The sequence below is a fragment of the Marmota marmota genome, unplaced genomic scaffold, assembly GCF_001458135.2.
Source record: "Marmota marmota marmota unplaced genomic scaffold, marMar, whole genome shotgun sequence".
NCBI classification, from domain to species: domain Eukaryota; kingdom Metazoa; phylum Chordata; class Mammalia; order Rodentia; family Sciuridae; genus Marmota; species Marmota marmota.
Genome location: NW_025999949.1, coordinates 27706558 through 27731595, shown reverse-complemented (window position 1 = coordinate 27731595; position 25038 = coordinate 27706558). Strand labels below are relative to the sequence as shown.

The 25038-nt window shown below is 40.3% G+C and overlaps 1 protein-coding gene across 2 annotated transcripts in view; it reads left to right on the top strand.

Moving 5' to 3' along the window:
* The window catches only part of Adcy8 (adenylate cyclase 8), a 221257-nt gene that overhangs the window by 124941 nt on the left and 71278 nt on the right, over positions 1–25038 (top strand). For both annotated transcript variants that reach the window (XM_015486609.2, XM_015486608.2), the window contains exon 8: positions 11603–11800. In XM_015486609.2, the coding sequence (XP_015342095.1) occupies positions 11603–11800 (198 nt within the window). The remainder of the gene's footprint in view (positions 1–11602; positions 11801–25038) is intronic.

Below are 25038 nucleotides of genomic sequence, written 5' to 3'. Positions count from 1 at the left end.
GGTAGTGGTTTAGGCTATGAGTTTTGTGATCTTGGGTAAATAGTGATTCCTGGATTGGTTTTGTTTTTTTCCTTCCTGTTTCTGTCCCTAAAGATGAGGATGCAATCTCAGTGGCATGCGCTTTTTTGTGTGCATAGACATACACACACTAAAAAGAACTTGCTAAACTCAAACTCATTTTATTTCTATCAATTTGGGCAAGCCATTCCCTTCAAGATGCTCATTTGCCCATTCATTCATTCATGACCTGCTGATTGAGTAGCTACAACCTGCCAGGGATGGTGCTGGTAATGGAGCGAGAGGGAGGAGGAAGGCAGTCCCAGTGTTGGGGAACTTGCCAGCCAGTGGTTTCTAACGGGTCCACAGGCTCAGTGTGGCCCTTGCTCTGATTACAGCAGGACAGTGCAGTGGAGGAGAGAAAATTGACCTGAAGGGATCAGGGAAGGCCTTCCCAAGAAAGTGATACTTCAGCTGAGATCTAGAGGAGGCATTAAGCCAGGAAAGGAGACCCCCAGATCCAGAGGAAGGGAAGAGCAAATCTGGCATCTTGGCCTGGCGTGCTGCTGCTCAAGGCCAGAACACAGGCTCCTCTTTGCCCATGAAGCACTTACAGTGTTGGATATTGTAGGTCTTCAAGGAAAGGTTCATGCTTCTTTGATAAGCTACCTGCATCTAATTGTCCGTCTTCCATCTCAGTATGCAGAAAACTAGAGGCAAGTTTTTCTCCATAGGTAACTTGTTTTTAATGGTTTTAACATCAGATTACGTTTTAATGTTCATTGGATGGGACACCTGCAGGCTTAGAGTCGAGAACAGGGAAGGCTTTGGAAACCTCCCAGAAGTCACTCGGCACTGCTCTGGTGATGTGGCTTTCTCTGACAGAAAAACTCCCCAGGCTGTCCTCGGCCCTGACACTGAAGAGAGCTGTGAGGTTCAGCCAGGGAGAGTCATTAGAGGGGTCTGGTTTTTCACTCTGTTCAGAAAGACAAGTGGATTTGAAGCCTTCCAGGGAGTGTTGAGTGAATTAAGTAGGCAATTTGATCCATTAACTTTGACCAATTATCCTTCCTTTCTCGGAAGCTCCTGGGGTAGATTTAGGTGGAAGAGATAAAGGTGAATGTGAGGGTGGAGCTCCTGTAGAATTACAGATCTGGAAATGTGCACTTCCGCTTGGCAAACGTATGGCACACGGCCTCTGGTTACCCCACAGCCGATGGCTGCCTGAGACCCCTAAACTAACCCGCTGGACTCTGCTTTCACCAAGGATCCACCCGTTTTCAAGTTGTACAATTGTGGCCTGACAAACGGAAATTAATAAACATACACATAGTATTTTAAGCATGTCCCAGTGGATGCACTATAGTTTAAAAATGGAAAGTAGACAGGAAAAGAAAAAGCAAAACTCTGATTTTTTTTTCCCTTTGATTTATTTTCCCAATCTGAAGACCACAAACTGAGAATTTTGCTATATCAATGCTGGTGCCCTCATTGCCAGGGACAGGCTCACATTGTCTCATTGTAAAATTTCCTCCTGGAGCTACATCGGGTTGTCCCACCTTCTGGCACCAGGGATACCGCCTATGGTTTTGATCCAATGTGCTTCATGTGTATGAGGGTTTTTCTTTCCAAACAAAATTGCATCTGTTGTGAGTGATCTTATATCCCCTTTTTAAGTGACTTGGCACATGTGTCATGATCTATTAGTGTTACTGCTTCACACAGCAAAGGAGGGTCGTCACTCTCAGATGTTTGAATTCTATCCAGAGAAACAACCAGAGCAAAGATGCTTAATGCTTTTGTTGGGCTGAAGAGCCTCACTTTTGCTAATTATGTATGCGCTTATTTTTACCTCACCTCCTCTCAAAAAGGAATCACGTGGCATATCCTGGGGAAGTACACAATGCTGATGGAATTTTTTGCAAACCCCTCTTACTTCTCAAGCATCCCCAAACTACTACTATGAATTCCAGGTTCTGAACTACTAGATTTGGTAGTATCTCCTCCCATTGTGTGGCTTTTCTTTACTTTTAGTCCCTTAAAGGATCTGAAATAGTCCAGAGGACCACTCTTTTTTTTTAACCAGGGATTGAACTTAGGGGCAATCAACCACTGAGCCACATTCCCAGCCTTTTTTTTTTTTTTTTTTGTATTTTATTTAGAGAAAGGGTATCACTGAGTTGCTAAGTTTCTGAGGCTGGCTTTGAACTCATGATCCTCCTGCCTCAGCCTCCCAAATCACTGCTGTGGAGGACCACTCCTAAGAGAGAAACTCAGGAACAAAAACTGAGGTGATAACAACCAGAAAAGCAAGTTAATACAATTGCAAGAGCAAAGCTCCTTCCGAGAGACCCAAAACACTATACACTAGCAATTTATCAGCAACTCAAGATATCATACTTCCCTCATGTACCTAAATAAAAACAATACTTCTAACCTTCAAGGAGCTAACAGTTTAGACAATTCTTATTTTTAAATTTTCCCTGTATTGAAAACACTCATGTCAACGTATATACACAGTCACATCCACATGGACTCTCATTTCTTCCATGGCATTGACATTTCTGAAAAAGAAAAAAAAAACTACATCTTTGATGTTCATAAGAAAACTGAATAACTGTGGTCCTGATAAGTGTTTGTTTACTCACTTCCTGAGCTGAAATTCTCCAGGTTGTGAACCCAAGGCCATTCAGTCAGTGGGACATGTTCACCTCTCCAAACACATTTTGGTCCAGCCGTTTTGATACTAGGGGTACTTTGGTTTAACCCATTCTTTGTTCCTATAAAGAAATCATTAAAATGTCCTGGCTTCTTTCTCCCCAACTCACAAGTCATGTGTACAATAGAAATCCAGCCTCCGTCCCTAGACCTTACCTATCCCTGTACTTGTACCACCCCTAAACCAGTACTGGGCCTGCAGAACTCTTCCATACATTACTATGGATGCACTATTTTAAAAGTAAAACCTCAGTTGACAGCTTGCTTCCAATCACATGCTTCAAAGTGGGCATGTCTAAATAGATATGCCAAGTCCTATTTCAGCCAATTTTGTAGAACTTTAAAAAGTTGTTTTGACCAAAATGGCTCATTATGTAATGACTCAAATACAATCACCTTTCCCCAACAGAGATTAGGATCTTCTTTCTGAGGAATTCAAAGAATAATAAATATCACAGTCAGGAATCCAGGATTAGCTAGCAGACAGACCAATGGAACTGAGCCAGGCAAGAGTCTCAGGACAGAATTAGTATTAGGAATCTTTATCTCTAGTTAACCTGGGTGGGGGTTTTATTTATTTATTTTTAAAATAGATTTTTAAAAAATAAATGTATTTTTAAATGCATTATAATTCTTATCATACATATATAGCACAATTTTGCATATCTCTGGTTGTATATAAAGTATGTTCACACCAATTCGTGTCTTCATATATGTATTTTGTATAATGATGTCCATCACATTCCATCATCCTTGCTAACCGTCTGCCTCCTCCCTTTCCCTCTCATCCTTCTCCCCTATCTAGAGTTCGTCTATTCCTCCCATACTCCCCCCCCCCCATCCCNNNNTATATATATATATATATATATATATAATATATATATATATATACACATTCGTCCACTGAAGGACATCTAGGTTGGTTCCACAGTTTAGCTATTGTGAATTGTGCTGCTACGAACATTGATGTGGCTGTGTCCCTGTAGTATGCTGTTTTTAAGGCCTTTGAGTATAGACTGAGGAGAGTAATAGCTGACTGGAACAAAATCCAGGATGCTGCAGATTCCTTCTCTGGATTCTGCGGGGAGTGGCTCCAATGTGTAGGGATGGGTGCTCTTCAGGCTTAGTGCTCTCCTGTTGGACCTGGAAAGTCCCGTAAGGACTAAGAGTTTCCCTATCCTGAGAGCTCTATATGCTCACTTGGAATCATGGTTGAGCCTTGGAAGTTTAGCCAAGCTGACCACCTCATATCCAATGACCCACCAGTAGAATGAACTAAATCAAGGGGTCACGCACTGAATGCCAAGAAAAGCTCACCAGAAAAAGAGTCTTGGTGCTTAAATAATCCTGGAACCCATACCCCCAAAATTAGCAAGTTGTTTTCATTATTATTGAACTTAGGGGAACTCAACCACTGTTAATATGGGTTGAAAGTCATGAGCTTGTTAATATTGGTCAAAAGCTTGCTAATATTGGTTCAAAGTGATGAGTGCATTTATAAAGGTCAATTGAGTAGCAGACTAGATCCTCTGTGGATCACCAGAACTAGGGGATGCCTTACCCTGACTGTTTTATTTTCTTCATCATGAAGACATTGATATTTTAGACACATGATGATTAAGGCCAATCAGAGGATTTTGCAGATCTTTTAATCCAGACAATATTTGGAAAGGCAGTTTTGCCTAAAAGTGGCTAGTACCAATGGTCGCAGTGCCTGGGCCCTGGACTTACATTGTTCACTTATGTTGGGGGTTGGAAATGAGGCCACAGAGGGGTGCTGAATCCTCCAGCAGGCTTTGTTAGAAATGTCTGGACTATTATTTCAGCAAACACAGGAGACATTCTGACCCTTGTTACTGTGATTCCTGGAGCAAAATCAATGAGACTATTATAAAAATTACTTAAACCTCTTCCCTAGGAAGAATCCCACAGACTCCATCTCACTATAATATATCATTAGACATTCCTTTGCTTTATTTGGAAGATGGATAACATCTTAAATGTCCAGCAAGAAAAGTAAGTAGGATTCCCATCTAAAGCAAACAGACCATTTGGAATTGCTATTTTCTTTTCTCTTTATACAGACAGGAAAATTGCAATGATCTTCACTAATATATCTTGCTCATGAGGAATGGTCTAATTTGCTACCACCTTCATTCCCACAGGAATGAAAAATTATTACATTTAGGTTCTAGGAGATCCATGAGGGTATTTTCCCAAGAGTCACCCAAAACCATGTTTATTCAGATACCACTCTCTGTCTGCTTAATGGAAAAAGATCACATCTCACATCTCTGCTCCCTATCCTCAGATTTGAGGAAAAAATAATTGTGCCTTTTTCAGACACAACGAGCATTTGTTGTGAGGCCCTGAAAGCAAACCATTGCAGATTAGATCACCTTTGAACTTTTCAAAGAAGTGAGCTTTCTTAAATAATAAATGATAATTATTTAAGATGTTGAGTATGTAAATTAGGTTGATTCAATTATTCCACCATATGCACATGGCATAACATCACTGTGTGCCCCATAATTATGTACAATTATAATTTGTCAAAAAAAGAACACAAAATAACTTTTTTTAAAAGTAGGAGCCTTCTCTTCTGAAGGTTGGACTGGCATTTTAACAAACAGTATGGGGGGTATGGCTCCAATGTGTAGGGACGGGTGCTCTTCAGGCTTAGTGCTCCTCTGTTGGACCTGGAAAGTCCCATAGGGACTAAGAGGTAAGATCTCTGCCTTTTCAGCAAGTTTGGTAGGCAGCAAGTTTGAAATGGTGCTACAGAGGACCCTATCTTCCTTGACATGGGTGATAGAAGGGTGGTCCAGCAATTGTCAAAGGAAGCCATTGGCCCTACTACTTCTGAGGGCAGGCTACGGTCTGGACCTGGAAGCCAGCCATCTTTGGGAAAGGACAGCTCCTCTCAGTGTAAGAGCAGGAAGCCCCACAGCCATGCCCTGAGCTTGCTGGAGCTGCCTTCCTCTCCAGGTTCTTCACAAATTAGCCACAAGCTGGTGCACAGTGTGAGGCCTCTGTCACAACTACTTACAGACAAATCTCAAGACTGCCCTGTCCACCTCATAGGGAAGCTTAAAAAAAAAAAGATGAAGCCCTTTCACTAGTGATTTCAATACTCTCCTGCAAGCTGGCCCATGAAAATGTTCAAGCTGAAATTAGTCTAAGATGTGGTTCCCAGAAAAGGCTCAAGGTTACTACTTTTCAGTATGTGGTCATGGGTGCTTAGCAGTGGTGCCTTAACAATGGAAGAGGCAGTCTCTGGTTTCCAGAAATCAGAATGAAGCCACACTGACAAGCATCACGGATACTCTTGCTCTTGGCTAGATCAACAAATGTCATCTTTCTGCCTCTACCTCCTGCCAATCAAATCCTTGGCATTTGATTGAATAGTGGAAAAACAAATTATATATATATATATATAGTTTAATAAACAGACTCTCTTTATATTTGGAGTTTACTTGGGAGAGAACAAGAAAAAATAAAGGGACTTTTTTAGGGAAAAAGAAAAAAAAATCAGAAACACTGCCCTAAAGGTAATTTCCATAGAGACACTCAATCTTTCCTCCATCCACTCATCTATTCATTCTATACACACCTACTAAGAACCTACCAAACTTTCCAGGTGCTAGAAACTCAGTCTAGATAAGGCATGGTGCCAGCCTCATCAGTATAGGGGAACAAACACATAAGTAGGCAACTTCAACATAATTATTGTGCTAAGGATAACTGCAGACTCAGAGGCTTCCTGAAGGAAGAAATGTCTGAATTGGTTTTAAATCAGCATTAGGACACACACCTAGATGCTGCACATTCAGATGCACGAACTACAATGAACTGGACAATTGTTTAACAGAGCAGATTGGGTCATGTGCCTAATCTCCAGTACAGGGTATCCCAGCACCGGGCCTGATATACCATCCAGTAGTTCACACATGGCCTGGAAAAGCTAGAAAGCATTGTGTGGTGTGGAGAAACATGCTATTTGTGCAGCAGTTGGGGAAGTTGAACCATTTTCTTGGAGAAGAAAACTTAGGACACTGGAAAGTTTCCACATGGAGATGACTAGATCTTATTCAGAGGTCATAAACTGATCCAGGAGGTGATAGTTGTGGGGCGGGGGAAAGCAAGCAAGAGCTTTGGAGCATGGTTTTCTGAATGGCATTTCTAGAACATAAAAATCAGTTCAAGAAAAAAAGGGTGTTGAGGTCAAAATTTGGATAATGCAGAGTTTAAAAGTTTCTTTTCTGAGAAACTTTTCAGTGTATTCTGAGATTTCCAAAAGAAGATATAAGATTTTGTTCATTCAAAAATTGTGGATTTTTTTCCACACGGCTACAAAATATTAGGCACTGGCCAGGCACTGGTAGCAAATCAACAAGAGAAAAACCCCATCTCAAGGAAAGAGTGAATTAGGAGGATCCAGTAATGAAATAGATCCCTCCAGCACCAAAACCAAGCTAAGTCACAGTACCTACCAGGACGCTGTAGACGGTGGAATTGAAAGACATGATCTGTAAGAGCAAAGATAGTTTTGATCAGTAAAGCTGGATGTGTCCAGCCAATATACTTTTAACCTGAAATCTTAGTGGGAAGAATTTATTTGCTGCGACAAATTGATAAATGAACATCAGAATTTTGGGCCATCCATGAAGTGATATGATCTATAGGACAAGGAAGTCTTCAGTGGGTGCAGGGATAAAAAACAAACCCTGAAGAAAAGATTTCACGTCCTCAACCAGGTGATGAGCTTCAGAGAAGCCGTGCCTTCCCAGCCCACTCAAATACGGTTCACAAAGGGCCACGCAGACCCTCTGGTTACAATTTCACTAGCGCTCCAGACTTTCAGGCAAGACCCTACCTATAAAGTTTGGCTTCAGAAGGAACTGAGCTTTGATCTGTCTTAAGCTCCTGTGAGGGAGGAAGTGATTTCTGAAACCTCTAAGGAGAGCATGGCTCTTGGATAGGATGGACTAGGAACTGCAAACCTTTTCTGCAAAGAAACTGTCATGACAGGCCACCTGAGCCCCAAACTGATACTTGTACTGCCCCTATTCTGACCTCCCAAACATCAAAAGTCCCATAAATTATTAGCAACATTTACTTATAAACACAAAATCTTTATAATATTCTATTCTAACTTGATCAATCTGCCAAGTATATCAAAGTAAATAAATGAATATACATATTTAGTATTATGTATAAATTTAATATACACCTTATACATTGAAAAATATATTTGAAAATATGTATTCATTTTTTATAACACACATATGACATTATAGTCAAAATTCTCATGGCAGTTTTTCATTTCTTTTCATTTAATTCACTGTTTTTTCTTATTCTCTAGCCAGTTATTTTTGTGAATATACAGTCTCAGTAGTTTGGAGTCAATTTGAGACTGGAATCCTATTTGAAAATTTAATCTGCTTTCTTGACCTAATCTCAATATGGCTCACACTGGTTCTGCAAGAGTAAGAGAGAAAGCTCTAACCTATTAAAAAATAGCTCACTCCAGTGCTTTCTACATAGGTAAACAAGACACGTGTTATATTTCCTCAATACTGCCTACAAATAAATCACTGGAAAGAGATCAGTGTATGGATTTCTGATGTTGGCAGTTTATCTCACTAAGGTAAACCCATGACCAAACTTTAGTCTCTACTAATGAACAGGGGCTATCACATAGAAAGCCAAACCACAGTCACCCCCAAATCATGTGCCCTTTGCATGTGCACTGGGAGTTAAATGAAAGCAGATGACTACCTGATGCCCCTTCCTGATTTCAGTTTGCTTGCCTTCTTGAGCTGACCTTGGTATTCCCATGAACATATGTGTCCTGAATGGGCGAGATGGGTGCTAGAGAGATTGCCAGCCAAACAGCATGTATAATTGTTACATGAAATTAACAGAGCAAATGATTAGAAAAGAACATCATTGAGAATTGACCACCTTCATAAAACACTAATTATTTGCAAGTTCAAAGCCAGCCTCAGCAATTTAGTTAAGCCCTAAGCAACTTAGGGAGACCTTGTTGCAAAATAAAAAAAAAAAATAATAAAAAGGGTTGGGGGATGTGGCTCAGTGGTTAAGCACCCCTGGTTTAATCCCCAATATCTATCTATCTATATGAATAGATAGAGATAGATAGATAGATAGATAGATAGATAGATAGATAGAAGTTATTATGAAGAATAAAAATAACTGCTTGGACAAGAAAAGAGTTCTCCACCACAATATCACTGATATTTTGACAAAAGGGCCTCCTTCCCAGCTAGTAACTGTAACCCAGTAGCAGCAATGAAAGATAGAGGGATGATTCCAAATTCATGTTCATTTAAAGCAGCCACATGGACAGCCAAGAGGAATGGTGAAGACATGGGTGCTGTAAAGGAGGAGATGTCATTAGTCTTTGCCTTGAAGAAAGGGCCAAGGGCAGCGGAATACTTCTCTGAATGGACAACTGTCATAAAGCCCAGGAAACAACATCTATTCTTAATTTACAAATGTACTTTACAGACCAACGTCAGCCCCCAGTGATGACATTTTCAGCAGCCCACATGGTTAGGAGAAAAATAAGGGAAAAGATGAGAATTATTCATTCAATTAAATTATTCAATGTGAAAGATTGTCATTATTCTGAGAAGACTGTATCATTCTCATTGAAAAAAAGGAAGCTTTCTTTTTTGAAATCACAGTCATGTTTGAGAGCTGCAGTTGTGGCTATTACTGCTGCCACCAATGCCGCCGCTGCTGCTGCTGCTGTAATTTAAACAAACCAGTCACAAAAATATTTTATGAAACCTTCCTGCTCTGTAAAATCCAAAAGCCTTAGAGCCACTGAAGGTGTGAGGGACTGGTAGGCTGGATAAGCCTAATTTAATTCAAAGAAGGGAAAGTGTGCTAAAAAATAAAATCACTGAAAGCAGTGGAGGTGCCTAAGTATGCCTTAGATAGATATTTCACCTCGTTCTTTTCGACCAGCTCTAAGCACTTCCAGGGAGCATCTGGCATTCCGGAGCCAGAACACAAGCCCAGACAAGGACGGCCTGTGTGTCCTTTCCACCTCCTCTCACATAGAAAACTAACTCCTCTCATTTCCCAAGCTGTGTAGATGGAATTTCTGTCCAAGGAACCAATGTGGCATCCACTGAGTGACCGCCAGTCCACATTCCTCAGCTTTCTGGGATGCCGCATGATCGCATTTACTCCCAGGGGCTCAAACCCTCTGGCCCTGCGTGGATCCTGCTGTTCAATTTTCTGCAACATTGGTTTCTGCTTCCTTCTCCGCACTCCTGCCCTCTCCTTGCCTCTCATCCTGCCATACCTCCCCCTAACATCTATCTTTTTCTCTGTAGTGGTCTCGCTGAAATCAACTGCTTCAGTACCCTAAGGGCATAGATTTTGCTTTCTCACGTTGGCACATTCAACTCCATCCTTTATCCTAGGGGCTGGAGAAGAGGGATTCAGTAAAAATCCACTCAGGCTGAGGCCTGGCTATAGAATTCTTTACAGACCTCAAATTTAGATCGCAATGATTATCCCTTTGAAGGTTAAAAGGAAGGGTCTAACAATACCACAGGGAAAATCCTTGTCATACAGGATGAATGACTACAAAGACATCAAACCCCTGACCCCAGCTCTAGCCCTGGAACCAGTGGGTCTCACTCAGCCAGAAATGAGCTGATGGCTTGGAGAGCAAGTCTCTCCAAGGCTCCAGGTATGAGAAGCTCAGGCAGGAAGATCTCTAGGGTCCTCCATCTCCCATGTGGCCTCCCTCATCTCAGCCTAGCCTGCATTCTAAGCATAGCCAAACTGGGAGGCTGTCAGAGCAGAGCAGGTGTGGTGGGTGACATGGGTGGCTTTCACTTCCTCATTCTGGGGATGATTGCACCATCTACCTCCCTTCAAGGAAATATCTTGAGGGGATGGGATGGGTTTCTCTATCCCTTTATCCTTTTAGGTTTTTTTTTTTTTTTTTTTTTTTTGTCAAAGAAGCTGTCTCAAGTTGGAGCTGGAGTGAGCACTGCACTTGGCTGGAGAGTTGGTTGACTTCATCACTGGCCTGATGAATCCCTGGAGACAAGTCCCACCAGCCAAACCTCGTGTGTCCTCCCACGCCAATGCAGTTGCCACATCTATACCAGTCACCAACCTCGGTGGCTGCACCCCTCCTACCTCCGTTTGTGTGACCCTGTGAGATGGTGGGAGACTGGAACTGCTTGCATTTTTTTCCCTAAAGGAAATTATACACATATATCTATATGAGCATATAGATATATAATGATCTCTGCTGGGCTGAGACATATTTGTAAAACTTAAAAGTTTAAAGAGTAGATCCAGGCACATTTGAATCTCAATTTATGAACGCTTTAAAAGAAAATGCAAGCCACAAGACCCCAAGTCTCTCCATCACCATTAAAGAGAAAGTCCACATGAAAAATGTAGAATCTACTTGGTGGGAGATGATCCATTTTGTGGGCTTTTCAGATGTTCTACCTTCTGTTTGGGGTTTTTGTTGGTTTGGCTGGTCTTGATTTCTTTTCTCTTTCTCTTATACCCAGGATGTGCCTGGTTAGAGAAAGGGTCGTTATTAACATTCCCAAGGCAACAACTCTCCAAATGCCTCAAGCACAAGAATTCAGTGCACCTACATAGAGGAAAGGGAAGTGTCCCTCTTGATGTGGTATTTTTCTGGGTTGTGTTTCTCTGAACCAAATGCTAACTGATCAAATTTTGTAGGTTTCACTGAATACAACTGCATGGAATGCTATTACTGTTTGCAATGCCACATGATATAAAAACATTGCATTTCTTTTTGATCCAAAGGGGACTAGCAGGTTTATTGTGTTTGCATGTGCTTCCCCCCTAGACTCTGGCTGCCCTAACAAGAAATTCAATAAATCTGCTTCCAAACCATCTTGCACAAGCTTTGCATGTCCAGTCTGGGCCTGAGGAAATTAACAAGAGAATAGAACATACCATCGACTTGCGGAGTGGCGATAAATTGAGAAGAGAGCATATCAAGCCATTCTCACTGATGTTTAAAGACTCCAGCCTGGAGCACAAGGTAGAACTGAGTGTCCACAGTGGCTCTTTTTCTGAAGTAAATTGTTGTAAATGTTCATGGGACTAGAAAGAGCACCCAGGGGCCATGGTTTTGGTTTCTGTGTTTCTCCGGTGTTCAGTTTGGTTTGATTTGGTTTGATACTGTCTTTTCTTATTCTCTTTGAAAATCATGAATAGACTGAAGGCCCTGAAAGGAGGATGCTACTCAGATGAGAAAGCCCCAGCTTTGCTCTTAAGCCAAAGATGGACAAAAGAACCAAGAGTCCTTAACTCAGTAAATCAAGAGTTTCATCCTCTTTAGAATGATTAAGCCAAGTGGCATTAATGTGCATTTGCCTTTGCTTTTATTAGACTCACATTGGCTGCAAACCTGGCTACAAAATATATGAGGAATTCCCATAACCTGATGTCAGCATATGTGATAAACACCAGCTTTCTCAACTGTAGACATATGCTATTCAATTTTCCCAGTTATCTACTGGCTGAGAGCTCCCCTGACCTAGGTCTAGCAGAAATAGAGATGTTGAAGATCCCACATCTTCAGGGTTGAATTCCACCTTTGCCACTTCTTTGCTATGTGACTTTTGATTAGTGAAGTAAACTCCGAGCATGAATTTACAACAAGGATAATGAACTTGCCTCCCTCTCATGTCATTATGAAAGACTCTAGGTCCATGCCTTGATTAGGTGAAGTTTTCAAATATGGCAGCCATCACCATGTTGATGACTTTTCCCATGCCTTCCCCCACCTCAGCTCTGAACTGTTAAGGAGGGTGGGAAGACAGGGTGCTGCCCTGCTTAACTGGGCTGCTCCTTTGCACTGATGAAAGCCGACAGACCTTCCTTGACTGAGCACAGGAGGTGTTTGGCATCTGCAGAAGCCTCCAGCAAGAACAGCAGGGAATTTGCAAGCAGATTTGGGGAGTTTGATCCAACACTCCGTAAAGCTCCAGTGAGCAATTCTTTTGTGAGTTTGCTCAGCTGCCTGTGAGATTCTGCTTTCCTTGGTTTGGGGAATTCACATTTCTCTGCACATTCACCCTTCCCAGTGAGTTTCTCTGATAACAACCTACAGATTGCAAACTCCAAAATTAATACCTTTGCCTGTAATTCCCAATTCAAGATGCATTGTGTCTATGTACTAGCCAAACAGAAAGAAAAGAAACATTTTGCCTCTCTTGGAGCCCCCAAAATAGCAGGTGTGCTTTTCTTATTCATAATAAGATTAAGGACTGAAGGTGTAAATTTAATGCAGTTTCTCTCCTGATTAATACATGGAAGGAGCTAGAACAATAAGCAAGGTAGCTTGACAAAGAATCTTCTCAATTAGCCATACAGATTCTTGTATCTAGAGCTACACAAAACCTTTATTCTTTCAATCCTGCTAAAGATGTGCTTACTTCACTAATGACCTAACTCCTACAGACTATAGTTTCTAGTGTGTTTTATTTAATAGTGTCCCTCAACTCATGTGTAGCTGTGCGATGCTGGAGAAAGAATGGTCCTACAGGAGGCACAGTGTATGTGAGGTGGATTACTGAGACTGGAGAAGTCCTGACAGGACAATCAGTGGGCAGCCACCTGAACAGACATGGGACTTACCCACTGATGCTCCAGCCATCCACCACCTGGCATGGGCTTTGCACTGAATAGGTTCCCCAGTGGCAAGGACGATGAGCATGTCAGAAAACATTCACTTCCCCTGTGTCACAGAGACTATCCTTATTGACTTGTCATGAGACTCTTTCTATGGACTAGGTTACTGCTGAGCAGATAGCACAGAATAAGTAACATCCATTGAGCATATACCAACTACAAGGCACTATTCCTAAGTTGTTTGCACAAATTGACAAAAAAAATACAAACAAAAACAATACAGTAGTATTGTATCTTAATCAAGTTTAGGTTATCTTATACTTGATGAAAGGATACACAGAGAAATAATTATGATACCTACCCAAAGTCAACCTGTCATAGGGTACTAGGACTGAGTCCACTATCACACCAGAGCTAGTGTTCCTTCATTTCACTGTCCTGCCTGGAACCCCCAGGACCTGGAACCCTGGCTCTTGAATGGAGAATACAATGTTCTCCATCTTCTTTCTTTTGAAACTTTGGAAGGGTTGAGAGAGAAGGGGCTAGGGGCAGAGGTTAAATAGAAAGGTCCTAAAGCTTTATCAAAGGCAAGGCTCTCCAACCGTAGGATTCACTAATCAGAGAATAGGACCAGTGTTCAGCTACTCCGTGGGATTGTGTATGTCAGCTTAGTGCATCCTTAGTGTCATCACTATGACACTGAGAAGAGAGAACTGAGTCTTCAAGAGGTTAAGCAGAGGTCATGGAGCTCAAAATCCAGCTACCGTATTTCACTGACTCTAGGTGCCATCAGCTGACAGATGTTCCATTTTCTATGCAGCACTCAAAGAAATCACACAACATGAGGAGGCTAAGAGAAAACACAAGTATGCACACACACACACACACACACACACAGCTGGCCTTACAACCTCAGGATAAAGATGAACAGAAAAAAAAAAAAAAACCACCCAGGACACAGTGCGGCGAGGGAACCCAGGTGTGCATATCCCGGTGCTGATTAGATGAAGAGAAAGAGCTCCGGTAGCATCTGCACAGGTTTGCCGCCTGAGTTCACACTCTGAATGTGGTCTAAAAAAAGCCTCAGACAAGAATCTAATTGAAAGTGGTACTGGTTGATATTGCCACCTGGTGGCAAGCAGAAGCAGGCTTTAAAAGACTTTAAGACTCCACTGAGAGGAAGATGTTTAAAGTGTGTATTTTAAACATAGTATCACATTTTAATTACCAATTTGCATACAGAATTTATGACTCCAAAACCTCTTTTCTTCCCACTGCCCTACCCTGGTCCTTAGATGCAAGTTTGGACCATAAAAGCATATTTTCTAAACAGGAAGGTGGAAATGATTGTACTCTTGCAGTTTTTGTGGGAAGGAAAGTCTTCATTCTGCTTGAATGATAGGAAGATTTATGCATAAGGGACCTTGTTTTCACGTCCACCTTTATGAGTGAATTATAGAATGCAAAGCTCCACTGAAACGTACAGAAATATCATCAACATTTCCCAGTCAGGGACCAACAGTGTCATGTGTACAGGATTTTTATAAGAAACTGAAGGAAGACATAGGTTAAGATGAAAGGAAACTGCCTCCCTTCCTGTGGCTGGTCTCAGAATGTTTCGTGCAAACTAAGAGCCAAAAGACCCAGGTTGATTTTGATCTGGTCCTATTTGGTGGGTTCAGAGGACCAAACCTCGGCTCATACTCTGCTGTAGAATTCTAAGTAGCTCACAGCCCGTCTCCCCTCCCCTGCCCCCATCCCCAGAAACTATGTTTTAGGTTCAGCTTCAGAAAACAAGCCCATGACCCCTGTGGCTTAGTCAAGCCTGGACAACACGTTTTACACTTTCCCTCCTCTAGTCCTTAGTTTCCTCAACTGTGAAATCAGGACATTGGACAGCTCCACATGTCTTCCAGCAACCAATCGTGGTGACCCTATTGACTGGTATTCCTGGAACTGTCAGAGTTCAACCTTATTTTCCCAATGTCATTATGAGTAGCATCTCATGTCTCTTCAAGATTCACCAGGGCTGAGCACAGTGGTGCATACCTGGAATCTCAACAACTTGGGAGACTGAGGCAGGGGATAGTAAGTTTAAGACCAGCCTCAGCACTTAGACCCTGTCTCAAAATAAAAAATAAAATGGACTGGAGATGTGGCTCAGTAGTAAAGCATCTCTGGGTTTAATCCCTATTTTAATAATGATAATAATAACAACAATAAATTTTAAAAATTTAAAAAAACTCATCCAGGATAGATGTCATGTGGCAAATCACAGAACCCAAGACTTTGACCTGGCCAGGTTAGAATTAGTACATATCAATATCTTCACTTCCCAGCAACATTGTGAGGACTTTCTGGCAGACTCCTGGATAGGGCAAAAGGGCTAACCTAATCACCAAAGGCACCCTCAATCCCTCCTAGATTTCACAGATGAATCTTTTGCCCTTCTTTAGTGAGGCTACATATTTCCCAAGCAGGCTGACAGATCTCAGGGGCAAGCAAATATTGGAACTACAGTGATCAGATGTAGAAAACAACATATTCATCAAATGCTGTCAATCATATATATATTTTTTTCTGTTCAAGGGTGCATTTTCACTTACAAAAGTGTATGCCAAGCATATAAGGCAAAAAGAAGAAAATGAAATCTCTTTTGATCTTTTAATCCAGGATAAGCACTGCTAGCATTTGGGCATCTGTCATGCTGGTCTTACATGAGTTTGCATCTGTATACTCATCTATGCACCTTTCTATAACAATAAAGCATGTGTACTCAATGCTTTGTAGTACAACATTAGGCATTCTCTTCTTAATTCTTTTTCACGTAATTATTTGATTATTAACTACTAAATAATTTTATTAATTAAATACTACTCCATTCTGTATTTACCATTCTGGGGGGTATTCAGTTCTTTTTTATTATTATTATAAATTACAAACTATGTTGCTGCAGCCATTGGCATAGTTAAATCACACATCCATGCTTATTTCCTTTGGATAAAATCCTAAAGAGACTAAAGGAGTATGTATGTTTTCAGAACTTGATATGCACTCTGAAATTGCCCTGAAGAATTATGCCTGTACTTTTAAGAATTGCCAATTGGATTAGAAGCAAAATGCATCTACTTATCATTTTGATTTTGACATTTTTTAATTGAGGTTGAAGTTCTTTCTGCATATGTTTTGATCTTTATATTTCTCCTTTTTTAAGTTGCACATTTGTCTGAATTCCCATCTTTTCCTGTGGTACTCACCTTTGTTTAACAGAACTTCCTTATCTGGTAAGGAACTTAACCCTCATGAGATTACTTATCTTGGGCTCTTCCATTCAGAGCACATACAAAAAGGTAGTGTTTCTTGGCCTCTGATCCTCATTTCTCTTCTAGAACTAAATTCTGAGTGAGACTTAGGATGAAGAAGTCAATTATTGCAATTACTCTTAGCCAGACTCATCCTACCTGACATCTTTAGAGGCTCAGGAAAACTTACCAACATAGGAACGCTAATGTGGAATAAAATCATTAAACTTTGTGTCCCTAAAACAATACCATCACCTTAGAATGAGATACCTCCTTATCTTTAACAAAAATTAGTATATATTTAATATATATGTATAAAAACATTATGTATTTATGCCTTTGATAACTTTAGTGACTTAAGTGTTAAAATTCACCTATATCACTGAAGACTATATTTCCCTCCTTCCTTCAATACTGATATCTTTCAGCTTCATTTTGAAATATTTTCCTGCAAGAATAGGCCTCTTTTTGTCTTTGTGATATATTCATGCAACAAAACTGTCTTTTTCCTTGCTTAATAATTTTCAGACTTGAGAATCACTTGGGGATCATGTCTGAGCAGCAGATACCTTCCCATCACACTTCTCCCAGGATTCTGGTTTTGCAGGGGGGCGAGTCTGCATTTTGAGAAAGACTCTCAAGATTGTTACTCTGAATTCTTGGCCAGCTTTCATTATCCTTGGATGATCATGGACACTTGGGATGGTCACTTACCAACTTCTTCAGAAATCAGCTCATATCTGAATGTTCCCTTGTCCACACTTGAGCCAAAATGGCCTTCAATAGGTCTAGAGGGGATATCTCTGTAAGGCTCAAAGTGGCCCCAGAAACAACGGACCTTGGTTCGAATCCCACTTTGGAAACAAAAATAGACATAAAGGACTGTCGTTTAATTTACTGATCATCAGTAGATAAAGACAAGTAATTATCAAATGTCCATCTAACTCACAAATATTTAGTCTTCAATAAGACAAATGAAAGAAAATAGACTTGATTGCTGAGCTGATATGACTTGAACCCAATTCCTGCCCTTGCTGACTTGGAACTGCAGGATGAGGGGCTTGATCTCATTGAGATGTTAGTCATCATCTGCCCCTAGAAGTTGGTGTGAAAATTAGATGACACATATTCATATAGTAGATGTTTGAATGAATGTAATAGTCTTTCTTTTCCTTGTCTTTCTGATAGTATTAAGCCAAATCTGAGTGAGGTTAAATCCTTATTTAAAATAAATCTCATATTTCCCCAGAGATTTTTAAAGAAATCAGATCATGAAAAATATCAGAAGGGGGCAATCTTAATGTGTCTTATATCCCAGGGTGCCAGGGTCCAAACCTTAAATAAATCTGATGAATTATAGATTTGTCACACATTGGTAGAGGGATTCCCATCAACACCTTCAAATCTTTGGAACAGAAGCAATGACCACCATAGTCCCGGGATGTATTTAAACATGTAAGCATCTTTTGTTTACCCTTTCTTTTAAGTGATTTGTTTAGTCCAGGTTCTCTTCCAAATAAGTTGAGAGAGATAGCCTCCCTCTCTAAAGGCCCTTGATATTGATCTTTCCCAAAGACTTTGCCTTTGTCCTAGAAGGAGAAGCCAGTAAAGGATTTTTATATCATTTCACATATGAGTTTCTTCCCTGCAAGAATAGTCTTTCTATCCATACTTCTTGTGATTCCTGGAAATCCATCTAGCACACTTCATGTGCTTGGCTCAGTTTGTGCTCAACTTGTGTACAACCCAACAGGTATCTTGTATCAAGTACTGGAAGAAGACAGAAAGCCATGACCTTTGCTCCTGGGAACTTACACTGCTGTTTGTGATCTTGGGCCAGTCATTGAACTTCCCATCTTACCAATGAGTGTCCTAATGGCCACCTCACAGGCTTCTGTGCCAATGAAATGCAGCCAACTGATATTTATTAAATGCCTGAGAGGCTGCAGCAAACTGCAACTGAGACAGCAGTGTTACTAGGAAACTGATACCTGTCCCTCACTTATGACCATATCAGCTCTATCATGAATATTTTACATTTGTTCCCTCATTTGATTTGTTACAGCATCCTTTTATGCAGGTATTAGTTTTACTATTTGACAGGTGAGGGAGCTTCAGTGAGTTTGAGCAGCTTTTCTAAGACCAAAATTTGTAGAAGGCAACAGAGCTGTAATTACAATCAAATTCATTATGTCTGCTAAGCCCAGACTATTGCTAATGCACCTTGTAAAATCCTTTAGTTTTCATACTGCCCAGTCTCCATTCAGTTTGGAATGCATTGAGAAGGCAGGCCGTCAAGTACATGGGGGTGGGAAGGGGTTAGATGGCAATGGTGTGGCAAATACCATGGAGGAATTAAAAAAGCAAAATTAAAGTCATGATCATTTTATTTGTCCACTATACAACCCACACATGCACACACAAATGCACATACACATGCATAGAAATACACGTACACATCTTACAACTCACCACACATTCCTAGCAACACTCAGAACCTTTATAAATATAAACTAGAACAAGGGAACTCTACTACTGTCGCTGTCTAAGCACATGCAAAAATCAAATAGGTGAACATGTAAATACATAAGACACCTTTTCTCTATGACAGTAGGAACAGGAATCAGGAGTCCTTGAACCATCTCTGAGCTGTGTGCACAAAATAAGGTGGGTTAGTTCAAACAGTCAAAGAACAGAGCCAAAAGTCAGAGATAGCCACTTAACAATACCAAAGACACAGGAAACCAAACTGACAGTGAGCTTCATTTTTATACAAATTAACCATCAGATTTTTCTCATTTTTGGCTAACAATAACAACTATCATAATTATGCTTGATATGCACCAAGTTCTATGCTGAGTATTTTTGAAACATTCATTTAATGTTACTTTTTTATCCACCACGTAAAAACTAGGATTTGTCACATGAAGGAATCCTTAGAAAATTCTTTGGCTAAGTACAATTGATTTTTATTGTTCAGAATTTCTCTGTTTTCTCTGTCTTTTATAAAGAAAATCAAAGCCAAATTGAGGCTTAGGAGATTTCAGGGGAAAAAAAATGTATCACACACTTTGAAATATTTCTTCCCTCTTCACATCAATTCTTATTTGAGTTATAAGGGTTGGAATATGGAAATAAAGAATGAGTTTGGCAAAGAAAACGAGGGTAGACTAATGAATGAACTTGTTGACTTGTTAGGATGTTGGACTCTGCAGATAAATAGTAAGAAAAAAATGCATGTTTTTGTCTTGGAAACTTTCAGATTTTTTTGAGTATTCTGCTTCTCATTTAGATGCATACAAGTGGTAACATGGGGATGGAACCCAGTGGACTCAGCTGTTCTCTTTCATTTCTCTAAATTCTACATGTCCAAATCATTTTCATGATCTTGTTTTTATAGCATTTTAAGGGAATTATTCCGCTGCATTATAAGGCCCCTCTTACGTTTTTACTGCTCTAGTAAGTAACAAAATAATATGAGTATTTAGGCTTCCTCCTCAGGTACAAAGAGCAGGTTTCTAAGAAGCTTAGGGAAGAAATCCACCTCTTATTCAAACAGCGACCTTGTGAGACTTTTTTATATTCTTGATATTCCCATGTCAATTATTGCTACTTTTACCACCCGGTATGTCATCAATGACTTCAAGGGTCATTTCACTTGCATCTTTTTATCAGACCAATTATCCATTTCCAGTCCTATAAAGCCAGCAGAGTCAGAAGTACCAACTTCCCCCACAGTGATGCAGTGTAGGGTGGTAGAAGGCACTGACCCAGTGCTCGAGACTGTTCCAATGCCTTCTGTATAGATCTCATCACCATCTACAGCCCAGGGCTTCTAGTTGAAGAACACAAGGAAAGTCACAAGTATCTCAGGCTCACCATGGCTTGAGGGACCAGACCCATCAGGAAAGGAAGCACACGCGTTCCTCCTAAAGGTGGAGGGTATGGGAAGAGAAAGCAGAAGACGGTGGGTCAGAAACTTGCAAAAGTTTTGTAAGAATTCTCTCATGTCAGTCTAATTCCTAACAAAGGAGAGCATGCCATTAGAAAATATGCTACCATTCAGGGTCTTCTGTCATCCTGTGGTGGCAGGGATGTGGGGGACATCCTCCCATCTCACACTTTTGAAGTCACTCATCTTAGATTTATGCTAGCATCCTTCCTTATGATTCAACCACTTGCATTCAAAGGTCAGACCACTTAGAAGGAAGTGTGCTAGTGAGACTCCACAGCTCACCTGTCACATGTAGAATTGCTCTCTTAGATGGTTTGATTGGACTAGACACAAAAATGGAGAAGAAAGATGCTATGTTCCAAAATTTAAAAATCATTGCAAATTAGATTCTTACTTTTTGTTGTAATTATTCATTTTATCCAAATGTCTAATTTTTAGGAAATTCTAAGCCACACCATTCTATATAATACATGAATTTAGCAATAGGATAGAAGCTGAATTTCTTCATTCACTTATACAAACTGGAAAGATTGTCCAGATTGAGACCCTTCTTGAATTTAAAACATATTAATTTATTTAATGAAAGGTGTGTTACAAAATTCTCTTTCTTCAAACCAGATTTATCCAAAGACGGAATGGGATCCCAAGTAAGGTGTAATCCCCCCCAACCCTGGAAGTATTTGGGTCTGGGTTAATGGCTCATTCCTGATAGATATTACTAAGTGAAATCAGCATTAGTAAGTCTCTGACCAAGGGCACCAGACATGTAAATCTCATCCTCTTATAAGATTTTGCAATAGCACCCACAACTTAGATAAAAAGCCAGAGTATAGCTGTAGTTTAGACAACTAGTTAGATATTTGCTTTAAATGGAAGCATCCTCTACTTCTTGCAGAGATGTTAAGAATTTAGTCAGCACCTTTCAGCTTATCCTTGAAATAGAGATGAGGAAGGTGATTTCCATCCCCTTCACTGAGCAAGATTTTTAAGGACTGCTTCAGGCACTAAAGAAGATTTTTCAGAACTGTCTCAGAAAAGATTGGAAGCCGTGTCCATCAACTCTGCAGCTAACTTCACTGATCATCCCTCTAAGGATAAAACATCTGGAATGGGCTTCTTCTTCATTTGATCAGACTTGGATTTCTTGGTTTCCTTGTGAACCATTGACCCTCATTTCTCTGATTTCAATTCTGAAAATAACTTTCAAGAGGACTCAGGGGCAACATCCCCAGACATGAAGCAAATGGAACACAAATTCTTCATGCCCCAATTCCTTAGAAGGAACTCCAAGTCTGAACTTCTTCAAATCAAGTCAGAGTTTTCATTTCTGGGATGACTTTATCCTTTTCTGTGGCGTTTACATAAAATCCACTATGCTTTTGGTTTCCTCCCATGTTATCAATTCATCCATCTGGGACTAAGGCAGAGTCTTTCATTTAGCATCACATCCTGCTGAGAATCCATTCATCAATGATGAAAACACAGCAGTGTCATTCCACAGGGTGCTTCTGAAGACCAGGTGCCCAATTCGTGTTCCACTTTCATCCTAACCAAGATTTATATAGAACCAATTTTTTAACACATTCCCTTTTTATATATCTAAATCATATCTCTAATATATAGCAAGCAGAACTACCATGCATGCTAAGAACAAGGGCTAACCCTGAAGATAATAGAAGATAGTGTAGCCAGTGAGACCTCACACTGGAGTCGAACTCTTTGGATCCCCTTTTACAATAAGAGAGGTGAGGCTGAGTTGCTCAACTCTTCTAATCCTCAGTTTCTATATGTACAAAATGGAAATAAAATAAACAAGATTTTCCTCAAAGTCTTGTTGTGATCATTAAATGGGATCCTCCATGGAAACACGCAGTACAGTGCCCACTTCATGCTGGGAATTCATCATTATTCATATTTGTTATGCTAGGTATGTTTCTGAATCAACTCAAACCCTACAGATTGAAAAATAATAATATCCCAAATTCTAAATTAATCTCTCAAAGGAATTATTTGACATTTGTTCCAATAGCTCGATCTTTTAATTTGTACGAATCCCATTTATAGTTGGCTTGTATACTGCCTCAGGCATTTCCTGCCCATAGACAGGGGTTCAGTGGAAAGAATTTCACTACAGTCAAGAGATGTGGCTTGTTGTGTGCACTTTCCCACCAATCAACTCATTCCCTTCTCTGAACTTTGAGGTCCTCACCTGGAAGAAATAAAAATTTCCAAGCTCCCTTCCAGTCCAAGGGCTCAGTGAATTATAAGAGTCCTATGGTCCTTTCCAGGACACCTTTATTAAGGGTCCTGGAGGAGCAGAGAATTCCACCTATTGCCAGTGAATATTTTAGGAAGCAAGGGTAAGAATAATGGCAGGTGTTTTCTCATTGCATGTGTCTCAAAAGCACATACATGAAGGCATAGTCCCTTTTGCAGAATTCTTCCTAATATGATGCACACATCAGTCAGCAACACTTTCAAGGTCCCCACTGAGTGCAAGGAATCGACAAGGTATGAATATTGGAGTAGAAAATAACATTCTGGAAGGCAACACCATAGCTGAAAAGTACACTTCCCAAAGCCAAAAATATAGCAACAAAATAACCATAACTAATTGATTAACACAAACAATTTTGTAGGGTTATCATGTGTAAGGCACTTCTCTAATACTTTGCCTATATTAACTTATTTCATCCTTCCAATAACCTTTATAAGATAGCTCCTAATCATACCCACTATGAGACATAGAAAACTTAGTAAATGTTTCCAAGCTTGCATAGCTAGTAAGTGTTGGCTCTGGGATTCAAATCCAAGTAGTCTACCTCTAGATTATGTCTATGCTCATAACTAAATTATGAAATGGGGCCAGGTGAGGAAAGAACAGAGGGGACAAAAGGATTGTCTAACTTTGGCGCAACTCACTAAATATAGCTATGAATACGAGTATTCAGACCTTCACACGTCCGGAGGAAGTTAAATGACTCACTCACTCCTAGGACTCGGTACCCTATCATCCTGAGCCAATTAGAAGATTTCGTTTCATAAGTCTACTCTCTTTGCCTTTCAAAGTAACACTATGCTCCATTCTGAAACCTAGTGTTCTGTGGTTGATTGACACTGCCTTCACAAATATGATGAGGTTCTTCTTTTATGTGGTTGTGCTCAGCACTGGAGTTCAAACATGGAAATCATAGAATGTTTTAGCATTGCAGAATTTAGACGTCCTCATTTGACAGAAAAAAGACCAGAGATGAGAAGAAATTGGCTTTGTTCAAAGTGAAATACTGATAGATCTGGAGACAAAGTAAAGCTTCTGCTTTGTCTCCACAAGCTTGCTACCTGGAAAGGATGGAATCCAAAACTTTATGCAACTTTAGTCTGAACAAATGATCATGTGATATTTTTAAGTCATTAGTGAGAAACATTCAGGAGTCAGAGATTCAGGCTTAGAATCTATAGGAAGAAACATTTTTCCAATGAGAAAAGGAAAGGAATCCTTTGCCAAGGAGTGAGTTCTCGAGCCCCTTCAAATTGAGAGTACTAAAAATCCTGGAAGGCCTTGCTCCGGCTGAAAGAGAAGAAACCCACTTCCCCAAACAAAGCAGAAAAGGTCACCTGATGAAAATCAGCGGATATTTGAGTAGACATCGCTGAGGTTATAAAAAAGACTACAGAATTGAGAAGGTAATGGTCCATTACAAATGCAGGTCCATTATAACTTTCTTATTTTGTTGTGATGATGATGATGATGATGATGATAGCAGTGGTGGTGATCATGATAGTGTTGTAGAAGAAGTGAAAGAAGAAAAGGATTAAGCAGGCCAAACATTACTGCTGTTGTTTTTTATAAAATCCCATTATTAAAATTACATTACCAAGCTGCTTTGAAATTAATCAGTCAGTAAAAATAATCAAATCTTATGCAATTGGTTGTCAGAAGAAATTCAGATATTGCTCTTTCTTTTAATTAACTTCTTTATGGCCTATTCATTTATTTTTAAGCAAGTGTGTTTTGGTCTCGTGCCATGTCCTTAGACAGCACTATTGGTAATTATCAATAACGTGGATTTTCTATGGACTTATCAGGATTGAGGATGGCTTATAGAGATTCTTCAGGGCCTTGTTCCTGGATTCCCTTCCAGACACCAACCAGATTGTCAGCAACTGAGCAGAAGCTTCGATGCAGGGGAGTAAAGAAAGGTCTGTCTTGCAAACAAGAAACGTGTGGTGTCTGTGCAGCACTGTGCACCACCCAGGCAGCTCAGCCACTGCAGGTCCCTCACAAGCCTGCACCATGACACTGAGCAGTCAGTTCCAGTCCAAAATCAGGACGACATCCAGAAATCAGCAAGAGAGTAAAAACCTTGTAACTCTACTGCAAAAACC